General features: G+C 48.2%; 1 protein-coding gene across 7 annotated transcripts in view; it reads right to left on the bottom strand.

Moving 5' to 3' along the window:
• LOC147230110 (receptor-type tyrosine-protein phosphatase mu) overlaps positions 1 to 21297 on the bottom strand; it is a 186283-nt gene that overhangs the window by 71167 nt on the left and 93819 nt on the right. For 5 of the 7 annotated variants that reach the window (XM_086153265.1, XM_086153268.1, XM_086153266.1 and 2 more), the window contains exons 12-16: positions 12670 to 12943; positions 11571 to 11607; positions 10297 to 10371; positions 7947 to 8082; positions 6328 to 6357 (exon numbers count right to left, since the gene is read on the bottom strand). In XM_086153265.1, coding sequence (XP_086009391.1) covers positions 6328 to 6357; positions 7947 to 8082; positions 10297 to 10371; positions 11571 to 11607; positions 12670 to 12943 — 552 coding nt within the window. The remainder of the gene's footprint in view (positions 1 to 6327; positions 6358 to 7946; positions 8083 to 10296; positions 10372 to 11570; positions 11608 to 12669; positions 12944 to 21297) is intronic. The other 2 variants (XM_086153271.1, XM_086153272.1) reach the window with 1 other exon arrangement.

The following is a 21297-nucleotide window of genomic DNA, read 5'->3' as shown; positions in this document are numbered from 1 at the left end:
TATGCAGGAATATAAGCATAGAAGTTGTGATGTGCACAGAGCTAAGCTATAATAAAGATATACATCTTTATATATATACGTATATATAATAACGTGAAGCTGAGACAATAATTAAAGGTCATATGATGCTACCGTGTAATTACCGCGTGATTGCCGCCAAGTGAAGCCGCGTACGCGTTTCCTGTTTGCGCGTTTCTTTTTCCCTGATTATGAACTTCGAGTGGAGTTTAACCGCTGCGCTACATTCAAAAACACGAAAAATAAAAAAAACGATAGCGCTGTTTGAAGATGTGCAACGGCGCGGAACTGCTTACTAGAACGGCTTCGTTGATTCTGTAAAGCAGACTAGTTTTCCCTCGACGGAAGAAGAACAACGGCGTGACGAAGGCGAATCTGGCCTTGGAAAGGGGCGGGACTGGACCGCGCAGAAAGACATCTACCATTTATTGGGCTTAAATCCCAAAATATTCCACGGACATTCTCCCCTCTGGGCTTTAGATGTAAACAACATGTAAATTGGTCTCAAATGCTCTCCACTGATAGCGAAATTTCAAAACTAAATGTGAATGTAAATATAAATATAGAGGCAGTGAGAAGAAAGAAGATAGCAAAGACGTCCACGAATAAATAGACAGCAGGGATAAGAATGGACAGCAACATGGAACGGTATGGGTGAAAAATAGACAACCAGAACTAAACGACAATATGAATGGGGTGACAATAGCAATGGCAAGAATAAAATTAGTTTAAAAAAAATAGGCAGGATGCATGCAGGCTGGGACCAACAAGGATCCAAAAAAAAAAAAAAAAAAAAAAAAAAGAATTGAAAGGGTGAAAATTGCAATTGAAATATTTCAATTTTTTGGCATTTTCTTTCAGTGCTTATTTTGGGTGTAATCATCCATACGAAATGAAAAAAAAAATTCTAAAGTCAATATTGACTTTTTCACTCCTACACTTCAGCCACAGCTCGTCATGCGGGATTGTCCACGATAATTCCCCCTTTGTCCTTCACCCTCACTGATACAAGATGGTCCAGGTTCAGTTCCACCACCGTTGGACTTTCCTCACTAGCTTGTTGAGCCTGTTGACCTCACCGGTGCATCGGCTACTATAGACTGGTAGAAGGTCTTGAGGAGCTACAGATACCAAACGGCCCTCGTCCCCTCAGGAACAACATCCTGCTCTGACCCTTCCTGTAGAGGTCATCAGTGTTGTGTGGCCAGTCCGGTTTGTTGGTACCGCCAAGGTACTGTTGACCTCACCAGTCCTGGAACCAGCACACTATAGCCAAGAAGAGTGCGCTGGCTACCATAGACTAGTAGAAGGTCTTGAGGAGCTGCAGACACCAAACAACTCCAGTCTACTCAGGAACAACAAGCCCTCTGACCCTTCCTGTAGAGTGCATCAGTGTGGGGCGACCAGTCCAGTTTATGGGTACCGCCAAGGTACTTGTAGGAGTCCACTATCTCCACCTCTTCACCCTGGATGGTGATTGGTACCTGTGCTGTATTAACGCGCTACATCTGAGGCTCATGCCTCAGCAGGCTTTCCTCACTAGCTTGTTGAGCCTGTTGATCTCACCAGTCCCGGCACTAGTATACGACAGCCAAGAAGAGTGTGTCAGCTACCATAGACTAGTTAAAGGTCTTGAGGAGCTACAGACACCAAACAACCCCAGTCTACTCAGGAACAACAAGCCCTCTGACCCTTCCCGTAGAGTGCATCAGTGTGGGGCGACCAGTCCAGTTTATGGGTACCGCCAAGGTACTTGTAGGAGTCCACTATCTCCACCTCTTCACCCTGGATGGTGATTGGTACCTGTGCCGTTTTAACATGCTCAGCAGGCTTTCCTCACTCGCTCATTGAGCCTGTTGACTTCACCCGTCCCGGCACTAGCACACTATAGCCAAGAAGAGTGCATCAGCTACCGTAGACTAGTAGAAGATCTTAAGTAGCCCGCTACAGATACCAAATGACCCCATTCACCTAAGGAAGAGCATCCTGCTCTGATCTGTCCTGTGGAGTGCATCCGTGTTTTGGGACCAGTCCAGTTTATGGGTACTGCCAAGGTACTTGTAGGAGTCCACTATCTCTACCTCTTCACCCTGGATGGTGATTGGTACCTGTACTGTATTAACGCACTACATCTGCAGCTCCCGCCTCAGCAGGCTTTCCTCACTAACTTGTTGAGCCTGTTAACCTCACCAGTCCTGGCACTAGTATACGACAGCCAAGAAGAGTGTGTCAGCTACCATAGACTAGTTAAAGGTCTTGAGGAGCTACAGACACCAAACAACCCCAGTCTACTCAGGAACAACAAGCCCTCTGACCCTTCCCGTAGAGTGCATCAGTGTTGTGCGACTGGTCCGGTTTATTGGTACCGCCAAGGTACTTGTAGGAGTCCACTATCTCCACCTCTTCACCCTGGATGGCGATCGGTACCTGTACCATATAAACGCGCTACATCTGATGGTCCTGCCTCTGCTGCTGCTCTTCACCCGCCCCGCTCACCCTCCGCTCATCAATATGCAGAGCTTGTAGGTGAAAAAAAAAAAAAAAAAAAAAAGAGAATTTGCAAGGCTTGTACCAATTAATGTGATTCTTGCCGCCTGTTCAACTGGAGAGGTCTAATGAAGGCGTTTGCCCCGAGCTCAGTGTGCCGTACGCGCCACGTTCAGCAGAACATGTTTACAAACACCGGGGAAGTTAATCACTACAAGATAACCGTCAAGCAGATCCTCCACCGGATACATGGCTTGTGAGGATTAGCGCGGAGCCGGCGACGGTGCCTCGGCTTCACCGACGAGTCAAAGAACCTGTGCTATCCCGCGAGGAACGTCCCTTCTGTAGAAGACCTGGGCTGGGAAATCTGATTTATTTAGCACATATTTAGAAAATCAAGCCAATATGTATAAAGGAACGGACTCCCGCAGGAAGGGAAAGGACAGATCTCTCTGAGTTGTACACCTTCCCGCACGTCATCCCCGTCTTTTGATTGATGAATCAGATCCTCCTGGGAAAAGATACCCAATTCCGAACCCCTTGCGCCGCGCCAATCGATCTCCGCCTCATTCCCCGACGGCGGCGGCGGCGGAATCGACCATCCGATGAAAGAATCGGGCGTATATTTGATCACGCATGTAACCGCATCCCTAACGAGCGTCCCGACTGATGAGTTGCGGCGCGCCGACGCTCCCAGACGCCTCTGGCAGTCCACCTCAAATGCGCGCTTTTGGCGGCGGCGGCGGCGGCGGCGGCGTCTCCGCCAGACTTTGATAAATGCACCCGATGCGTTAATGGGGTTCCATCAATCACGGCGGTGCCTTAAAGTCACGCCTTCCAATACGGCCCCCATCAGAACTTCGGACGAGAAATTCAATATTGATTTGAGACTTTTAATTTTAGACGCGTATTTTTACACGCACTCGCCGAGTAATTAGAAACACCTAGATAAAACCTAATGCGGTATGATACGCCGTCCCCTGATCCGCGCTTTATGGGGATTATAATGACTGAATCTGTTTAAGAGAGGTGTACATTTACTTTAATGGCCCTCGATGCGGTAATTTATCGTGCCGCTGAAGTGCATGCTGGGATGCGCTGAGAGGAGCTCAAATTACAGCCTGATTGATACGTCGGCCGCTACCGGCCTTTCGCAGATACATCAGGCGGGTATGCCGCAGAGGATAAAACCGCACATGTCGATTTTGTAAGGACTCCGGGTCGGGTTTCCTACGACAACTTCGACGTTCTGACCTGTTGGTCTGATTTCATTCGAACTGCCGACGTCTCCCAGGTGTCTGTTTGAAGCGATATACTCGATTGGACACTTTCGATTCATTGGAACCGATGGCCGGTTGGCAGAGATGGTTGACGGGGTTATCCGGCGCAGTGTCGGTACGGAGTCTCTGTTTGCGTCCACGGGACTTTCCCTTTGTAAAATGTCCACCGGAGTCGCCTACATCCGTCTTCCGCCTTGGAACATCGCTAAAATCAGACCCGTCTTGTCACAAAATGACGCAGAGCTCTTCGTTCATGTTCACCGCCCTTTCATCCAGGTTGCCTGGCAAGAGAGTCCAAGGGCGAACCGTCCAGCTCGCCAATTTGACCACATGACTCTCTCTCGGGAGTGGAAGGATGGCGCCGCTCCTAACGTTTAAAATAGTCTGTGGCGTTGCACCATCTCTTGAAGTGACTTGGTGAAGCCAGAAGTGCCTGGATGAGCATCGAACCCTCCCTGGGAGGCTTTCTGTTTGGAGACTACATGTAGACTACACTACTATTTGGAGTTTCATTGGAAGCTTCCAACCCCTTGGAGCTCCTCTCTGCAGGATTTGGTTGATAAATGAACTAATTCGAGTTCGATTAAGCGCTGGTGGTTTTGGTGACGGATCGACGGACGGTTTAAATTCGCGAGAAGACGTACAACTTCGAATTCCAGGAGGTTATGAAGGGTTTTTTGCTGGACGTCTTTCCCTTCTCACTTGTTTCTAGGTGTGTGTGTGATCGCCTGCGTGTCTCGCCGGTGCTTAAGCATCTTACATCCAGGTTTTCCGCCCTTGTTTTGCTGGCTAATCTGTCCGCGTGCCTGGCTAATCGTGTCAAGACGCTCGCCGTTTGTTCGCTGCCATCGGTCCCTTCGCACGCAATCGTCTGGAACGCTGACGACCGTTTTCTATTTATCTGAAATCTGCCAAAAAAAGCCGGTGTGACGCCGCCACGCTGGCGATATGCTTGCTTGCAAGATATAATAAAGACTGCAAAACAAAATCAGATACTCGTTCAGCCAGGATGTGTTTTATAATGCATTTATAAATAACCGTTAAATTTTCTCTCCCTTATCTTGGTAGACTCCGTCTCGGCAAGAAGCGGGTCGATTAGCTAAAACGGTGCGAAATTAGGACGGACGGAACTTCACAACAACGATAGCAACGACAACGTAAACAGCGACAACTCAGCTTTCGCTAAGTATCACCCGCTTTTGGTTGACTGTTAGCATAGACGTGGTCACATGTTCTCCATGGAAACACGCAATGGTGAGGCGTTAAAACACTATTGTTCCCTTTCCAGACTCCAAAATAAACCCTGAGATGTGCAGCTGTGGATGAAGGTACCCGGACGAGAGATCCACGCACTTAGCTGTGTTAGCGCTGAGGAAAGTTAGCACTTTGTTGCCCATAAAGAAACGGGATTCTGTCAGCAGGTGTTAGCCTCGCTAATGCTAGTAGCAAGGTTACCCTGCCAAGCTAACGTTCCTCACCAACATTGCAGAAGAATCGATTTAATTTCATCTTTAATGTCCTTGAAAGCATCACATCAACCCCTTCGTCCGACCCTGACAACTTGTCGGACTTAGCAACAGTAACTAAGGGGGGGCGGGGCTTAGCCAAGGGTGAATAACAGCATCGGTGATGCTTGCCTGGACTTGGACACGGACGCTAACTTACATATCACACGACGGTATTCGAAACATGTGCGCTAGACTCCATCAAAGCAGCTCGTCTCAAATTAGCGCTTTAGCATCCGCGCGAGCGCAGCTTCGGCGAAACCCCTCGGAGGCTTTTCTTATTCAAGGCGGCCCGTGATCTAACAGGAACGACGCACCGCGTATTCAGAGTAGCGTTATCTCCAGGTGTACGCGGAGATGTTCTTTGATTCGCGGCAGCCTCCGCTCCGCCCTCCGATCACAGCCGTCTCCAGACAGATTAGCTGGCATCCGTCACAAAGACGGTACAGCGGCGCGGCCGGGGGAAGGCAGAGCTGCAGAATAAGCTTCTTTACCATTCAGAGGTGCCATTCGGACTCATCCGCTACGTCGGACGCGAACAAAGCAGCGCAGCGGTTAGCTTTTTTTTTTTTTTTTGTTAGCTAGCATCGACTGGGTCCGGGATGGGTCGCGTCAGACACAACTCCACCATCACCAGAGGAATATCGTAATGATGCACATGCAGTAAAAGTCATGCGGTGGTGGTGGTGGTGGTGCGGGGGGGGGGGGGCAAAAAAATACAACAAAAAAAAAAATTAAAAAATTAGGGGATGAGTGTGAAAGGGTGAATGAGCGCAAGCAACTAAGATCATGCTAAGCGGCTCAAATATGGCCGACACGCAACACATTGACAGCAAAAAAAAACAAAACAAAACAAAAACAAAGTACGGGCGGATTTGCACGCCGCCACGTCTCGCAGAAGCATGCGGGATGGGGGTGGGGGTGCGAACTCGCCCCGCCGCCGCCGCCGCCGCCGCCGGAGACGAGGATGACATGGCGCTCTGCATGCACGGGGGTGGAGAAGCATGGCACTAACATCACACCAAGTGGTTACTTACAGGTAGTAAGTGTAGGAGTGATAGGTTCTTCTGCCGTGTGGGGTGGTGGTAGGATTTAAGCGGTGGAGGACGGGGTGGATGAAGGGGGGGGATGGAATGAAAAGGAAAGAAAAAGTAAAAATATATTAATGTTTGGAAAAAAGAGTAGAAATGAACAAAACCAGACATGGCGGCGGCGGCGGCGGCGGCGCACGTGGAGGTAAACAGGTGATCGCTTGGAGTCATGTCACGCTTCACCGAGAAGGACCCCCTTTTTTTTTTTTTTTAAATTTTTTTAAAAAACAGCTGGGGTGCAATTTTATAAACATATTTACTGTGAAAAGACGACGCTATTACATTGTAACGATGCATTAATAAAGCAAGATGACCGACTGGGAGTTCCAGTTAAATTTTTTTTTTTTTTACTACTATTATTTAAATTTTTTTCTTTTTTTTGCATGCCACCTCCTGCTTTTATTAATTAAATCATAAATTAATCAATTATAAACAGCTTAAAAATGCTTTTTCCAGAAGGTGGATAAGTTCCCTTTTGTAAAACGTGTAGATGCAACCGCTTATTACACATTAATTACATCGATATGAAACCGGCGCCGTCTGCAAGACATCTGCTTTGAGTGAGTGTGGAAAATCCTAAATCAGATATTAAGCCACTCTGCAACTCTAAGGCAACGAATACATAATTATATATACCTATAAAAAAAAAGAAAAAAAAAGAAAAAAACAGGTCTGACCCGGGAGGCTCCGTCTTAATGAGCGTCTCGAATGTCCAAACACAACTTCCACCACCCATTTAAAAGTAATTTGAGCAAAAAGTAATAATAATAATAAAAAAAAAAAAAAAAAAATACTAATAATAAAAAATTCCAGCAATGAAGTCGTCTCCATCTCCGGTCTTGATTGAGTTTAATTGAAAACAATTCCATTACCGAGGGTCGATTTCCACATCCGCCGAGAGGCGGCGGCGGGCGATGAAGAACTTTATATTGCGGTCTGGAATAAATACGAGCCCCCCGACCCGTCCCTCTCGCCCCCCCGCCGACTCGGCGGTGCTGACCTTTATTCTTTAATTCAAAGCGTGCCGCGGGACGCCGGCGGAGAAATTACAGTAAAAGTACAGCGACCTCGTGAAAAAGTGTTTTTTTTTTTTAAATTCCTCGCAGCGCTGGGAAATCTGAATTTACATGCAGGAGGTGCACGGCCGCGCACGGGGAAGAGGGGGCGGCGGATATGATATTTGCCCGACTCGCCTGATTTAGGGGGTTCTTGCCTCTTCCAGTGCGGCGCTAATGTAAACTTAGCCTTTAGCGACTCCGGACCTCTCATAACATTTTCTTTCTTCCTCCAAATCCCCACCCGAACCCCAGATCCCTGCTGCGGTGTCACCCTTAGAGGGCGAGGGATTCATTTTTCACGCCGCCGCCGCCGTAAACAGCCTTAATGGTGCGCGACGACGTGATCGAATTAATTATTTACCGCCGACCTGTGAGAGAGAAATACACCGAACGATAAAAAACCCGGCTCTAGGGGGGAGGGGGGGGGAGCTAGTCGGCGAGTAACGTCGAGACATGCGTGACGTCGATGCGACGGCGTGGGAGGAGAGAGAGGGAGGGGCGTCTTGCCTTTTTTTCATGAGGAGGATCACTCCCAGGAAGATGATGACGAAGAGGAGGATGCCGGCGATGACCCCGGCGATCTTCACCGTGTGGTCCGTTTGCTTTTCCGGCTCCACGGCGTCGGGTTTGTGCGTGGCGGCTCCTGTCGGGGGGGGGGTTGGGACGGGAAAGAGAGGGTGAACTTTAAAGGTTGCCGAGCGTCGGGCGCTGTTTTTCGAGGTTTGAGCGGCGGCGTGCGCATCCAGGGGGAAGCAAATAGCGGGATATACGCCATTTTTGCCGATGTATAAATATCGCGTGGGTTCGCGCGCAAAGAGCAGTTGTTTGGATGCAAACAAAACGCAGATTTATCTGCGGCTCGGATAAATAAATAGTAATAGCCTCTGTATGCTAATGCTAATGTAAGCAGAAGAGCACAATTGAAGTGTTTATTCTAAGGGTAGCACCACCGCGGCTGTTAGCTTAGCGCTTAAGGCCCAGTGGCGCCATGGATCAGGTGGTAGCAAAATTGGTAACAAATAGGCCCGTCAACAGCTATCAATCAAATTTTAGCTTTTCTAGCTTAGCGTTGTAGCATAGCGACAGTCATGTGTGCTGCTCCGTATCGTTTACATTGTTCATCGTTGTGTTCTCTGGTTGTAGCACTTTTTTGTTAGCCCTTTTTTAGCCCTCATTATGGCTTCCAAAATGTTAAATGATAGTTAGCGATGTTAAGAAGTTAATTACAGTTAATTACAGTCGATTCGAAGGAGGAACTGATTTGCGACACGGTTAAGTCAACCACCGCTGCAATCCTGAAGAACAAAGAGGCGCTAAAGCCGGCCGATGTAGCTAAAGGGGCGACTACGTTAACCAAGCAAAGGTCTCAAGCCTTAAAAGAAGTAGAAAAGGGATTGCTAGTTTGGATGAATGAAAGGCAGCTAGCTGGAGATAGCGTTAGCGAGGGTCTCATGGGCCAGAAAGCTTAACTTTTTACTGATTTAGCGAAGGAAACGCTAAGTACAAGTGCTGGCAGGAAGGAAAAACCAGCAGAAACACAGTAGTAATTAAGGTTATCTTAAATTTGTTTCTGTATTTTTGCCACAAAAAAGTTCCAAAAGAGTGCAGTTTGTTTTTTGGGGGGCTGGAGAACGGATCAGTGGGATTGACAGTGATTTCAACGGGAAAAATGGATTTGGACATTAAATTTGTGAGCCGAGGTTCTTCTGTAGGTGTTCATTTACGGTATCCTGGGGAGCTAGCGGACGCGTAGCTAACACGTAGCTAACGCGTAGCTAACAATTTAGCTATGAGCTATAATCTGGTACAAACATCTCTGCCTCTGTGCTTAATGTATTTGTACACTGTCCTAATGAACTTCTAAACAAAACAAAAACAAACAAACAAACGGTGCGGTCCTACCAGAAGCCTCAGGGGGCGGCCTTGCGGAGTACGCTCGAATGCGACCGCTAACCTGGGAGAAGAATTCTCCGTCCGCATGCCGCCGTGTACCGCCTTTCCACGACTATCAACCGTTGTCAGAACTCTGCGCCGCCCTCTCGTGGATGTACTGCTCGGCAACCATGGTGAAATAAAGCACGCATCGGAAGTACGTGCGCTGTGGACCGATGACCCTCGAACCCTATTTGCCTACGTAGCGTTAGCATAAATGAGCTTTCAGTGGCTATCGAAACTTCCGCGGACCGAGCCGAGATAAATCCCCGCCGTCTTTACCCTTGGCTAATCGCGTTTCGGGGGCAAGTGGCTCCTTCGCAGAAGAGAAGTGCAGGACGGGGGGTTGGGGGGGGCGGATAATACCCGAGAAGATAAAAAAAAGGCCTGAAATAACCAAAACAATAAGCGGCGGCGCGACGGCAGATAGCCCCGGTAACAAAAGGCAGAGATGGAGAGCGTGGAGGCAGGGAAGCGAGGCTTGTTCCCGAAAGCATACCGCTGCCCGGGGAGCGATAAGACGCACTCTGAGGAAGGAGACACCGCCGGAATCACAACCGTCCACCTGAACGGCGCCATGACTCCATGTCACCTGGGGTAAATTTAGAATGATGAATTGTTATGTCAAGCGCAGCCGTCGCCGTTTTTTTTTTTTTTTTTTTTTTTCCCTTTCACTCCATTCCGGCTCAGTTGTGACGTATCATTCTCGCTCCGGCGCGCCGTTATCAACAGCGGGAGTCTTTATTTCAATATACGCCGGTTGGGTCGGATGATTCCGAGCCCCTGAGATGGATTAACGGTCGCCTCTCAAACCAACGGAGGTCGTTTAATCTCGATATTCCGTAACGGGCTCGTCTCGGTGACGGATCTGGGGGAAGGGAGGGTCGAACCAGAAATGAATTTCACAGAAAGTTAGGCTTCTGACCTGTTAGTTGGTTGTCTCCGGCTGCCGGGGGGAGGCGGACGTACGGTGTGGTGAGCTGAGTCACGAGTATGGCGGCTGGATGAGCCGATCCAGGAGGGCATGCAGTCGAGAAAGAGAGGGACAAAGACAGAGGCCACACTGATGCTGAACGCAGCCAAACCAACGTGCAACGGAACAAGACCGGTCATGATAATTCATTCATTCGTTCACAGACACATGAGACGGCTCCCGTCAAAACCTTCTCGTCGCGGCGACTGGACTTGTATGTCTTCATTTGAAGGAAAAATCAAGTGAAGAAGAAGAAGAAGAGGGAGTCCAGTTGCCGCGACAAGACCGTTCACCCTTCTCGCTCTCTGATGATCTCACTCTGGAAGGAAACCAGATGTTGAAAAGTTAACGGGTGTCACGAGGCTCAACTCGATGCCCGATCCGTTCATCTTTTTGCCTACTTTCTTAGTAAAATAGGAGCAACGGGGATCTTGTTGTCCGCCGTGACCTCTAAAGAATTGATCCGGCACCCCTGCGTGGGATATAAATCCCCGCCATGACGCGCACGGTGAGGCTGCAACGCTCGTCTTTGCGCTATAAGACTATACCCTATCGATCCGGGAGGCGCTTTGGCGGCGGTGGGCGGGCGGTGGTGGGGGGGGGCTGTCGGCGTCCGCCGGGAAAACTGCCGGCGAGCCGGCAATGAATGAGATTGTCCGAGGCTGTGACAGGACCTCCCACGGTCCGGAGCGGAGTGCGACCGCCGCTCCTGCTGGCCTTATTAATTCCCTGCCGCAATCAATGGCGGTAAGACTTCATCACTCTTAAAGCGTGGGGCGGGATGGAAGAGCGGCGAGGGCTAAGTGCCCAGGGCGCCGCGGCCCCCCGATAAAAGAAAAAAAAAAAACACATGTTTTCAATCGATGCATCGATTCCAATTCACGAGAAACCCCCCCGTCCTGCATTTAAATCGGAAATGGCTAAGAGGAGGAGGAGGGGGCGGCGGCGGCGGCGGCGGCGGCGGCTTGACAAATGGCTCCATTCCGCCCCGTACATGGGAGCAACCTTGGGCGAGGCGTCGGCGCGCGTCTGAAGACGCAACTTGCTGAGAGTCATCTCTATTTGTTGACGCGGAGGAGGTTGACAGCGCCGCGTTTATCAAGCGTTTACCTTCTGGGATGGCGGTTGCGGTTGTGAGTTGACATGTCAGTGTTAAGGGGGTGTGTTAGCATCACACACACAAACGCGAGCATACACAAATCTAATGGAAGACGCCCGGTTCTTACCTTTAGTGGCGACTCGAACGCAGTCGATTTTGGTCTCCTGCGCAAACAGAGGAATAACAGGAAGTGAGGAAAGACACCGTGGCAACAACAGGGATCCGTCCGCGGCGGCACAGATTAGCGGCGCCGATCTGTTGATTGGTTAACCGGCGGCGATGTGTCTGCGCCGCGGAGGAACCGGGGTTCTGCGGAAAATAAAAACCGCCTGGGGGAAAGGTGTCTGCGGCCCGTGGTGAGAACAGAAACCAGAAATCACATTCAGGCTTTTTTTAAATTGGATGTTAATCACGGCTCGTCACGCCGGTCGTCGACAGCCACGGCTTCATAAAAATAATTCACGCGACGCCGTTGATCAAACGATTTTTTTTTTTTGTATGAAAAAAACGATGTCTTAAAGCATTATTTACCAGCGTCACGATCTGGTAACAACCTCCTGGCTGCGTTAGCTTAGCATGCTAGTTTGCCCCCGTCACAATCCACTTATGTTTGCAGCCGTAGAGCTGAGCTAAGCGGCTAAACACCCGTTAACAACAGGGGTCATGTGACCTCACGGTTAAAATCCCAACTTTTCTCGGACCAAGAAAAAGCCGGTTGGACGGCTTCTTCCTGAGCTACATGCCGTAGCTTATCTTTGGTTCAAGGAACTTCTCCTTTCAGCCTCTGCGGGTATCAACGCTGGACTACATCATGCTAACGGTTGACTAACAGATGCGGAAAGTGAAGAAGATCTCCAGGTGGTGCGTGGGAGTCCATCGAGATCCGAAGTCATGTTGGACTACCGCTCGCCCCGGCTGTCCGAGAATCTTTGTCCTTCCCCGTCCGTCCGCACCTTCTCATATCGATTAGCTAACACGCTAACTTCTCCTGGCATTTGCCGCTAAGCTCCATTGGAAGAGACGGGCGTGCGAGGCCACGCTAACGGAGGGAGGGCACACGCATCGCACAGCTAGCAAGGCGGCGCAGCTCCTCATCTCACAGCCTTTTCCACGTCGGAGGCCGTTATGTGCACGCACTCGTTTCTCGGAACACACGCAAACCCACGCTAAAGGGCTTAGCGAGGAATCTGAAACGGAGCTAGCGGCTAAGCGGCTATTTTACCCACCCCGTTGGCGGTGCTGACGGCCTGGTAATAGATGCTGTAGCTCTTCTGGGGCAGCAGCGGCGCGTTCCAGTAGCCGTTGTAGGTCTTGTTGTCACCGACGGTGAACGGCTGAGGCGAGTGGATGCCGGCGGCGGGAAACTGCGCGGTGAAGTAGTACTGGGAGTTGAGCAGCGTGGCGTTCTGGAAGTGGATGGGTACCGGGTAGCAGCGGAGGATTTCGGCGGCGCCCCGGGCTCTGCGCGGGCGCTCCTCCTCCACCACCACCTGGTAGGCGCTGCGAAACAGAAAACACGGAAACAGAATTCATTCATTCATTCATTCATTCATCCATTCATCGTCCCTCTACCGGCTCAGCTTGCACTTGGGCAGGAAGCAGGGTTGAAGCCCATTCAGCTTGGATTCCAGCTAGTAGCGAAATGCTAATCACCCCCCGATAATCAGATTATTTTGTCGTGATGATTTCATTCTTCGTTCGATCATTATCCGACCGTCGATCCGAGCTTTCATTGGGCGGGAGGCGGGGTTCTTCCTTGGCCGATCACCAGTCGATCACGGGGCATACAAGTCAAGACCCAACCGCTCGCCCACATTCGCGTGATGGGCAATTTAAGGTCTCCAATGAACATCTTGCATGTTTTCAGACCACGTGGTAAACACGGAGACTCCACTCCGAAAGCCATCCTTTCCAAAAACCAAAACCGGGTACCTTCTCGCCGTGAGACAAAGCGCTAACCCCCGCGCCACCCTCCCCGTTTCCTTTCGGTAAAAATATATTTGAGATCATTTTCTGGAGATAACTGCGCATTACTGCTCTGAAAACATTCTCCCCGAGCGGAGAGGCTGCTGGGAAAGCTCTGCTGCTGTTGGGAACGCTCTGCCAGGATTTTATCAGTTTTCCCGCAGACGCCAGCCGGCGCCGCGGATCACGTGACGGCGCGCTCCGGGCTGAGGATTTCACGGCCCGTCCCGCAAATTTTCTAGCATTGCTCTTCTTGAGATTACGCGGACCGTGGAAGAAAAGGAGCCATTAGATGTCGGGGCAGATTTTCTTAAAATAGCCCGAACCGTCTCTTTTCGTCGCCTCGGAGAAAATATCAATTACAAGCCGACGCGTGACCGAAACAACGCTCGCGTCTTTCCCTTTGCGGCGAAGGAGGAGGGGCGGCCGGTGGCGCGACGATTCCCCGGCACTGAAAGGGTCGATGGACATTTCCATTTCCTCCCGGTCCGAGCCGGGCGGTTAGCGAGAACAAAACTGCGGGCCCTCTATGCCTTCCACAGAGGCGGCGTTGTATCGCTCTTGGCCGCCCGGCAGTCGCCTGAGACTGACCGTCTTATAGACGCCGGCGTTAGCATGCGCCGCACGTCCGCCTGTCCGGCCCGCCGAGACAAAGCGTCCGCTCAGAGCCGGGAAAGCGGCGAAAGTCTGACTTACAGGTGGGTGTAATAATCCATTTGTTATAAAGAAAAATTGCGCTACGACATACATAATTGCGTGCGCAATTATTAAGCGAGTTGTATTTTTGAGGATTCGTTTTGCTAATGTACAACCGCAGTCGTCAGAATGCTAACAAACCCTCAAACATCTACATTTGAGTCGTAAAAGTGAAATTTTGGCTTTCGAAGAGAATACGCACAATTATTAGTGAACTAAATGAAAAAAAAAAGATTTTGCAATCTCACTTGTTTATTCTCGCCTGCTGAATTTAGAATAATAATAATAATTAAGACCTTAAAACACTTGATAGCCTTAACCTTGACACTTCATATTTTATTGTATTTTATTTATCTATTATTGTTATGTTTTGCTTGAAACTCTGGCACAATTTCCTTCGGGATAAATAAAATTGTTCTTATCTTATAGAATAATAATAATAATAATAATTAAGACCTTAAAACACTTGATAGCCTTAACCTTGACACTTTATATTTTATTGTATTTTATTTATCTATTATTGTAATGTTTTGCTTGAAACTCTGGCACAATTTCCTTCGGGATAAATAAAATTGTTCTTATCTTATAGAATAATTATAATAATTAAGACCTTAAAACACTTGATAGCCTTAACCTTGACATTTTATATTTTATTGTATTTTATTTATCTATTATTGTTATGTTTTGCTTGAAACTCTGGCACAATTTCCTTCGGGATATATAAAATTGTTCTTATCTTATCTTATCCTCTAATAATAATAATAACAATAATAATAAACAAGAATAATACATTTTTTTTGTTGATTAAAAAAATACATAAAAAAATTAAAATAAGTAAAATTTACAAAAACACATGTCTGAAATGTCAAAAAAAAAAAAAAGACCAATATAGCCACCCTTCTTCTCGATAGCAATCACAAGCCTTCCTAAAGTCATTTTTTTCATTTTTTTTGTTTTTAATTTTTAAGGCCTTTACCGGCCAGCCATGCAGCGGAGGACTCCGATGCGATCACCACTTGAAGAAAGTGTCTTCTAAAAATCGCCAGCAGGTCTGGGAGTGGATTTCGGGTCCATTTTCAAGCCGAAAAAGGTCCAACGAGCTCCAAATGATGAGGTAGAGAAAGGGTTTCAACCTTTCTGATTCTTTATAACTTTTGACTTTTCAGAGTCCCTTAAATCTCTTTTTTTGGGCCATTTTTCCAGAGGAGAGGAATATAGCTTTATATAGGGTGTTGATCTGCTTAGGGCCGCAAACATGCATTAAATGCATTGAAAATTTATAGTTTTGACTTTGACACGTTATAGTTTTATTTGTATTTCTTATTCTCCCTCCTTCCTACTATTATTTATTATTATTATGTTTTACTTGAAACTCTGGCACAACAATTTCTTTCGGGATAAATAAAGTTGTTCTTATTCTTATTATTCTTATTTTTAAATCCAATAAGCATTCAAGTCTATACAGAGTTGGATATTATGGATAAAATGATCATATTGTTTAAATAATCACTTGCCTAATAATTGTGTACACAGTGTATTCCTTGTTTTTTTTTTGGGTGGGGCTTCAAGGGCTTCCAAAACATTTTATTTCATCACGTCGGATCGATAAAATGACCGTGAACTTCTGAGGTTAAATTCCGAACGGCCAAAGAAGACAACTTTAATAGTTTAATCACTATGTATCTAATTAAAAGTTAAAAAAAAAAAAAAAGTTTAAAAATGTTTCTTATTTTACAAGGTGGACACCTGCAACCTATGTATGTACACAGATTTATCCAGTTATTTTCAGCCGGTGCGTGTCCGGAAATGACAGTAGGTCTCTACCCATGTGAAAGAAATAATATATATATATATATTTATTTTATTTTTTTATATATTTTTTCTTATATAAAGTGAATTAAAATAAATTAATTAAATTAAAAAGAAAAATTAATGAAATTAAAAAGAAAAAGACAATTTATATATATATATAAATTATATTTTTCCTTTTAATTTCTTTTTAATGTGTATATATATATATATATATATATATATAAAGAAAAAGATAATTAATGAAATTAAAAAGTAAAATATAATTTATATATATATGTATAAATTGTCTTTTTCTTTTTAATTTCATAAATTATCTTTATGGGGGAGTTTCTTAATATATATAGATATATAGATATATCTATATATCTATATATATAAATTACAAAATTGCGCAATGTTGTGCAAATTTTTGGTGACCGAGGCGCCACAACGACACAACAAATTTTTGCCAAATTAATCTGCATTTATTGAATAAATATAACATTATCGGCTATTGATTCCACTCAGAAAGCTGGCGGGTTCGGCTTGGCGACGAGGGGTTTTGCAGGGTTGCCGTGGCGATGGCATCGACGGCCCGAGTCTCGTCCGAACAAAACCCGAAAAAGCTGAAAGGAGTTTCGAGCGACGTTACCGTCGGCGCGAGATGCTAACACGAGATGCTAACATGTTAGCACGACCTGAACCGGAACATGTTCGACACGTCAGAGCCGGAAGTTACAAATCCGAATCCCTATCGACCCCGATGATCGATGGCTCCCAGAGGCGGGGATGAAGTGCCCCCACTCCGGGTGTGCACAGCACGTGCACTTTAACCCCGTAGTTTCTCATAAGATGGGCGCCATGTCTTCAGGACCCCGCCGCCGCCGCCATTCCACCAATTCCCGGGAGCTCCTCTGCTCAACGGCGAACCGGGAGGAAATGAAATATTTAATCCCCCCCAGAGAGGCTGCTGGAGAATTTAATTGCTGTCCCTTTTACAGAGAGCAGAGGTCAAAGGGCAAGGGGGCGTGGGGGGGGGGAGGGGTACCGCGGGGTGAGTCGATAGCGATCGGCTCATTTGGCTTTGCAGTCGCGCGGCGGTTTAAGTTGACGCGGATTTGATTTTCACCTCGACGACGACCGTGTTTGTTCTTCGTATTCCAAATCAATGTACTGGCAGCGAGGCGGGGGGGGCGGCTTCCCCCTCGAGGCGGCTCCTTATGAAATGATGATGTGGCTGCGCCATGACTTAATGATAGACGCCGCGCGAACGGGACTGCTTTCCTTTCCCCGGGCAAAATAGCAAGAGCCGACGGCGATGGGGCTCCGAGGGGGTGAAGAACTCCTGTAAAGTGGAAATCTACATCCACCGCCTCGCTTTTATTCCGCTCGCCGCCGCAAGAGACCGGAATCCATCCCGACATATATATATTTCCTATTTAATGATCTAGTGAGGTGTCGAGACAATAAAGTTTTTTTTTTTGCTAGCGTACACCAGTTATTTCGCTAAAAGATGAACCTGGTTTAAGCTAGCGGGACGCATTGACAAGCTAGCTATGTTCCTTCGTGCCGAGCCGGTAAATGTTAGCGAGCGACGCGCCCGTCCTCTACTGGAATCACGCCAGCGAACGCCAGTTATTTCGCTAAAAAAATACACCTGGTTTAAGCTAGCGGGACCCATTGACAAGCTAGCTATTTTCTTTCGCCCCAAGCCTGTAAATGTTAGCAACCAAGAGCGAGTGACGCGCCCGTCCTCTATGGAATCCACGCCGGTGAACGCTAGTTATTTTGCTAAAAATACACCTGGTTTAAGCTCGCAGGACGCATTGACAAGTTAGCTATGTTCCTTCGCGCCAAGCCTGTAAATGTTAGCGAGCGATGCGCCCGTCCTCTATTGAATCCACGACTGCAAACGCCAGTTATTTCGCTAAAAAATACACCTGGTTACAGCTAGCAGGACGCATGTTCCTTCGCGCCAAGCCTGTTAATGTTAGCTACCAAGAGCGAGCGACACGCCCGTCCTAAATTGAATCCACGCCGGCAAACTCCAGTTATTTCGCTAAAAAAAAAACCTGGTTTAAGCTAGCGGGACCCATTGACAAGCTAGCTATGTTCCTTCGCGCCAAGCCTGTAAATGTTAGCGACCAAGAGCGAGCGACGCGCCCGTCCTCTATAGAATCCACGACTGCAAACGCCAGTTATTTCACTAAAACATACACCTGGTTTAAGGTAGCGGGACGCATTGACAAGCTAGCTATGTTCCTTCGCGCCAAACCCAAGAGCGAGCGACGCGCCCGTCCTCTATTGAACCCGCGCCGGCGAACGAAGACCCGCGAGAACACCTCGGCGAGAGCTTCGTAATTACACCTGCTTCCACCGCGCTCAACTTTGCTCCGACGGAAGGAGGATGGAGGGTTGGGGGAGGAAAGGCGTGAGCTGTGGAAAGTGGCCGGCGGGGGCAAACCGGTATTCCTGCAGCACCGCGGCAACCTGAGCTGACACCAATTAGGCCTCCTCCAGCCTCGCCGCCCGATGGATTTCGGCTCCGCCGCCGTCTGACGCCGACCAATTATGGCGGATTGACTCGGGATCGACTGGATTGTGACCTGAAACTCTGATTTATTTTTCATGGGGCGGGGCGGGGGGTCGGTCTCCGGGCGCTTTGAGAAGATGAAGGAAGAAGCTCGGGCAGCATTTCAATCACTCCTCCCTGCCTTTATGCTAATCACCCGCTTCATATGCCTGGATGTCTGATTTAGGAGTGGTTGTAAGTATCGCTCGCTCCTGACCCAGCACCCTCCGCCGCCTCCGTTTTTTTTTTTTTTTTTATTTCCCTGGCGTCCATTAAAGCTGTAAAGCAAACAAATTAGGAGGCGCCGCGGATTTCGCCCGCCCCGTAAATCGCGGCGTCACATTTAGCCATTAGCATCCGCCGTATTTTAGCGCTGCGGGGGAGGGGGGGGGGTAGCATACTTCAGAAGCAGATAATCCGATGCTACGGGGTAGACCTGCGAGAATCTTCGCTCCCCCTTCCCCGTCCTCTGCACGCCCCTCAACCCGGACGCATTTTTAGAGTATTTTCCTCACTCGCGCGCACGCTAGCTCAAGGCAAAGGTGACGGCAGAAACGAGGGAGATTTAGTGGAGCGAGCGATAAGGGGAGCATCTCAAATCACTTATTTCGGCGGAGGCATGTAAACATTTATTTTGATGCGACGGGAGTGAGGAGGCGGATGCTGGCCCTAGCGTGGGGGGGGGGGGGGGGGGGGGGGGGGGAGCATTGCAAACATTACTTTAACACGACATGACTGATAGACAGTTGACTAATCCTCTTAAAGGAACAGTGTCCCCTCTGGTAAAAACTGTTCCCGGCTCCGCGCGCCCGTCCCCGGAGATTAGGAGCCAAATCCAAGATGGAAACGTTATACCAATTAGCAATTACACAAATATGAGGAATCGACTACCTCCCTCGACTGTCACGTCTGCCCGGATCCATCAAAAATGTGATCCGAACCCCCGCCCCTTCTGCTCCCCGTCCATGCCGGATGCTGAAGCGAAACAGACATTTGTCATCTGCTACATCTTGCCTTTTTTATGAACCGCCGTTATCCGGTGATCCGGCAGCCACGCTCCCTTTTCCTGTATAGCGGCGACGCAACATCTGCCGCTTAAAACGCGAACGTCTGGCACACCATTAGCCCCCCCCCACCGCCGCCGCCGCCGCCAAATCCAATCGCCCCGCGTGATTGCGTTATCGTGTCAAGACTTCACATGTTTAAGTTGATTTCGTAAAGTGTCCGTTTACGAAAGCAAATAAATAAACAGGACAGACGCTCCGGGCCGGCGGACGCTGTTCTTTGCAGACGAGCTAATGCTACGCGTGCGTCAAAAAATGGGAAAAATCTCTTCTTTCCGCCTCGGCGATCGTAATCGTGATTCTTTAGATGCTGTTTAAAAAAAATGAATAAATGAAAAATGGATATTAACTGCCGCGGTGAAACCAGGAAGCAGATCCGGTTGATAGCTCATCCCGTTCGAAGCTAAACGGCTCGTTTTCCATGAAGAACTGAAAAAAGTGACCTTCGACCTTTGGATTGTTCACGCTTTTACAAATCTATTCCCGATTTAGAGTGAAGGACACGAACCAACATGCGTTCAAAACCTAATATGCCCTCCATTGCTAGCGAAGCATAGCTTTAACCGCCTCCTCTCTTTCAGTGCTTTCACCAGCCAAGATCCAACGATCGGTGAGTGAATGAGCGAATGAACGAGGGAGCGAATGGTTGTTATCTCTTTTTTGACATTTTAATGAGAGACCAATAAGCGACATCTTTCTATATGACGTTAGCATGAGCGCGTGAATATTTGCACGTCTCTAAATGTCGTGTGAATGAGTGAGTGAATGGCGTACGTGTCTCTACGGGACATGTGACTGACGCTGTTGTGGCGCGTGAATGAGAGGGTGAATTTATCCTTTATTAATCCCTCGTTCTCTGCGATTAACCCGTCACGGATGAACCAAGAGCAGTAGCAACGTTCACCCATTTATTCACGTGTCACATTCAACTATTCACCCTTTCATTCACTTCCCATAAAGAGTCAAACGACCATTCGCTCACGCCGTATCGAGAAATGTTTAATTTTTAATTTCATTTGATTATACTTAATTAACTTAACTACCGTGATTTCCGGACGATAAGCCGCGACTTTTTTCACGTAAACAACGATGCGGCTAATATATGGACTTTTTTTTGGAGGGGGGGGGCTAACGAGCTTCACGCCGCTAAAACGTTTATCCTCGTCACATCGGACCGATGAAGTGACCGGGAAATTCTGAGTCCGTTCAACCCCGACACCGAAGAAGACGACTTTGACGGTTTTAGTGCGCAAGAGGAAGCCGGAGATAGCGCTTGGCTAGCCGGTGCGGCTCATATTGAGGTGCGCTAAATAGTCCGGAAATTTACGGTATATGGCAGGAACCCGGCCTCTCGCCCAATCACAGCTGTTAGAACCCTCCGGATCTTCTCTTTCCTCCAGAAACCAGTTACTTTGCGCCTAAACGTGGACTTAAAGCCCCCGATTTTTCACGATTCCGCTACGGCGGCGGCGCGGGTCGATCCCGACGGACCGCCTCGCTCCTTCAGCCGCCTTTCAACAGACGCTGCCTTTTTAGCTCCCCTTAAAATTTCAAAGCCTCCGGGTGACACTCGAGTCAAAGGCGGTAAAAAAAAAAAAAACATCTTCAAAGCCCGCCGGTGTCTCTCGCGCCCGCATCGGAATCGCCCCCGTTTGCCGCCCTTCGCCGTCTCCCTTACTTTGCAATTCATAGTTTCCGGGACAACGGGTGCACGCATGGAGGCGGATCGTCGACCTCCGAGTCCCGCGAGATTAAAGGGAAACGTC

Source organism: Fistularia commersonii, chromosome 10 (genome assembly GCF_037954325.1).
Source record: "Fistularia commersonii isolate RoL2024-O1a breed Wild chromosome 10, RoL_Fcom_v1.0, whole genome shotgun sequence".
Lineage (NCBI taxonomy): Eukaryota > Metazoa > Chordata > Actinopteri > Syngnathiformes > Fistulariidae > Fistularia > Fistularia commersonii.
Note: the sequence above shows the minus strand (reverse complement) of the source record. Positions and strands in the feature narration are given on the sequence as shown.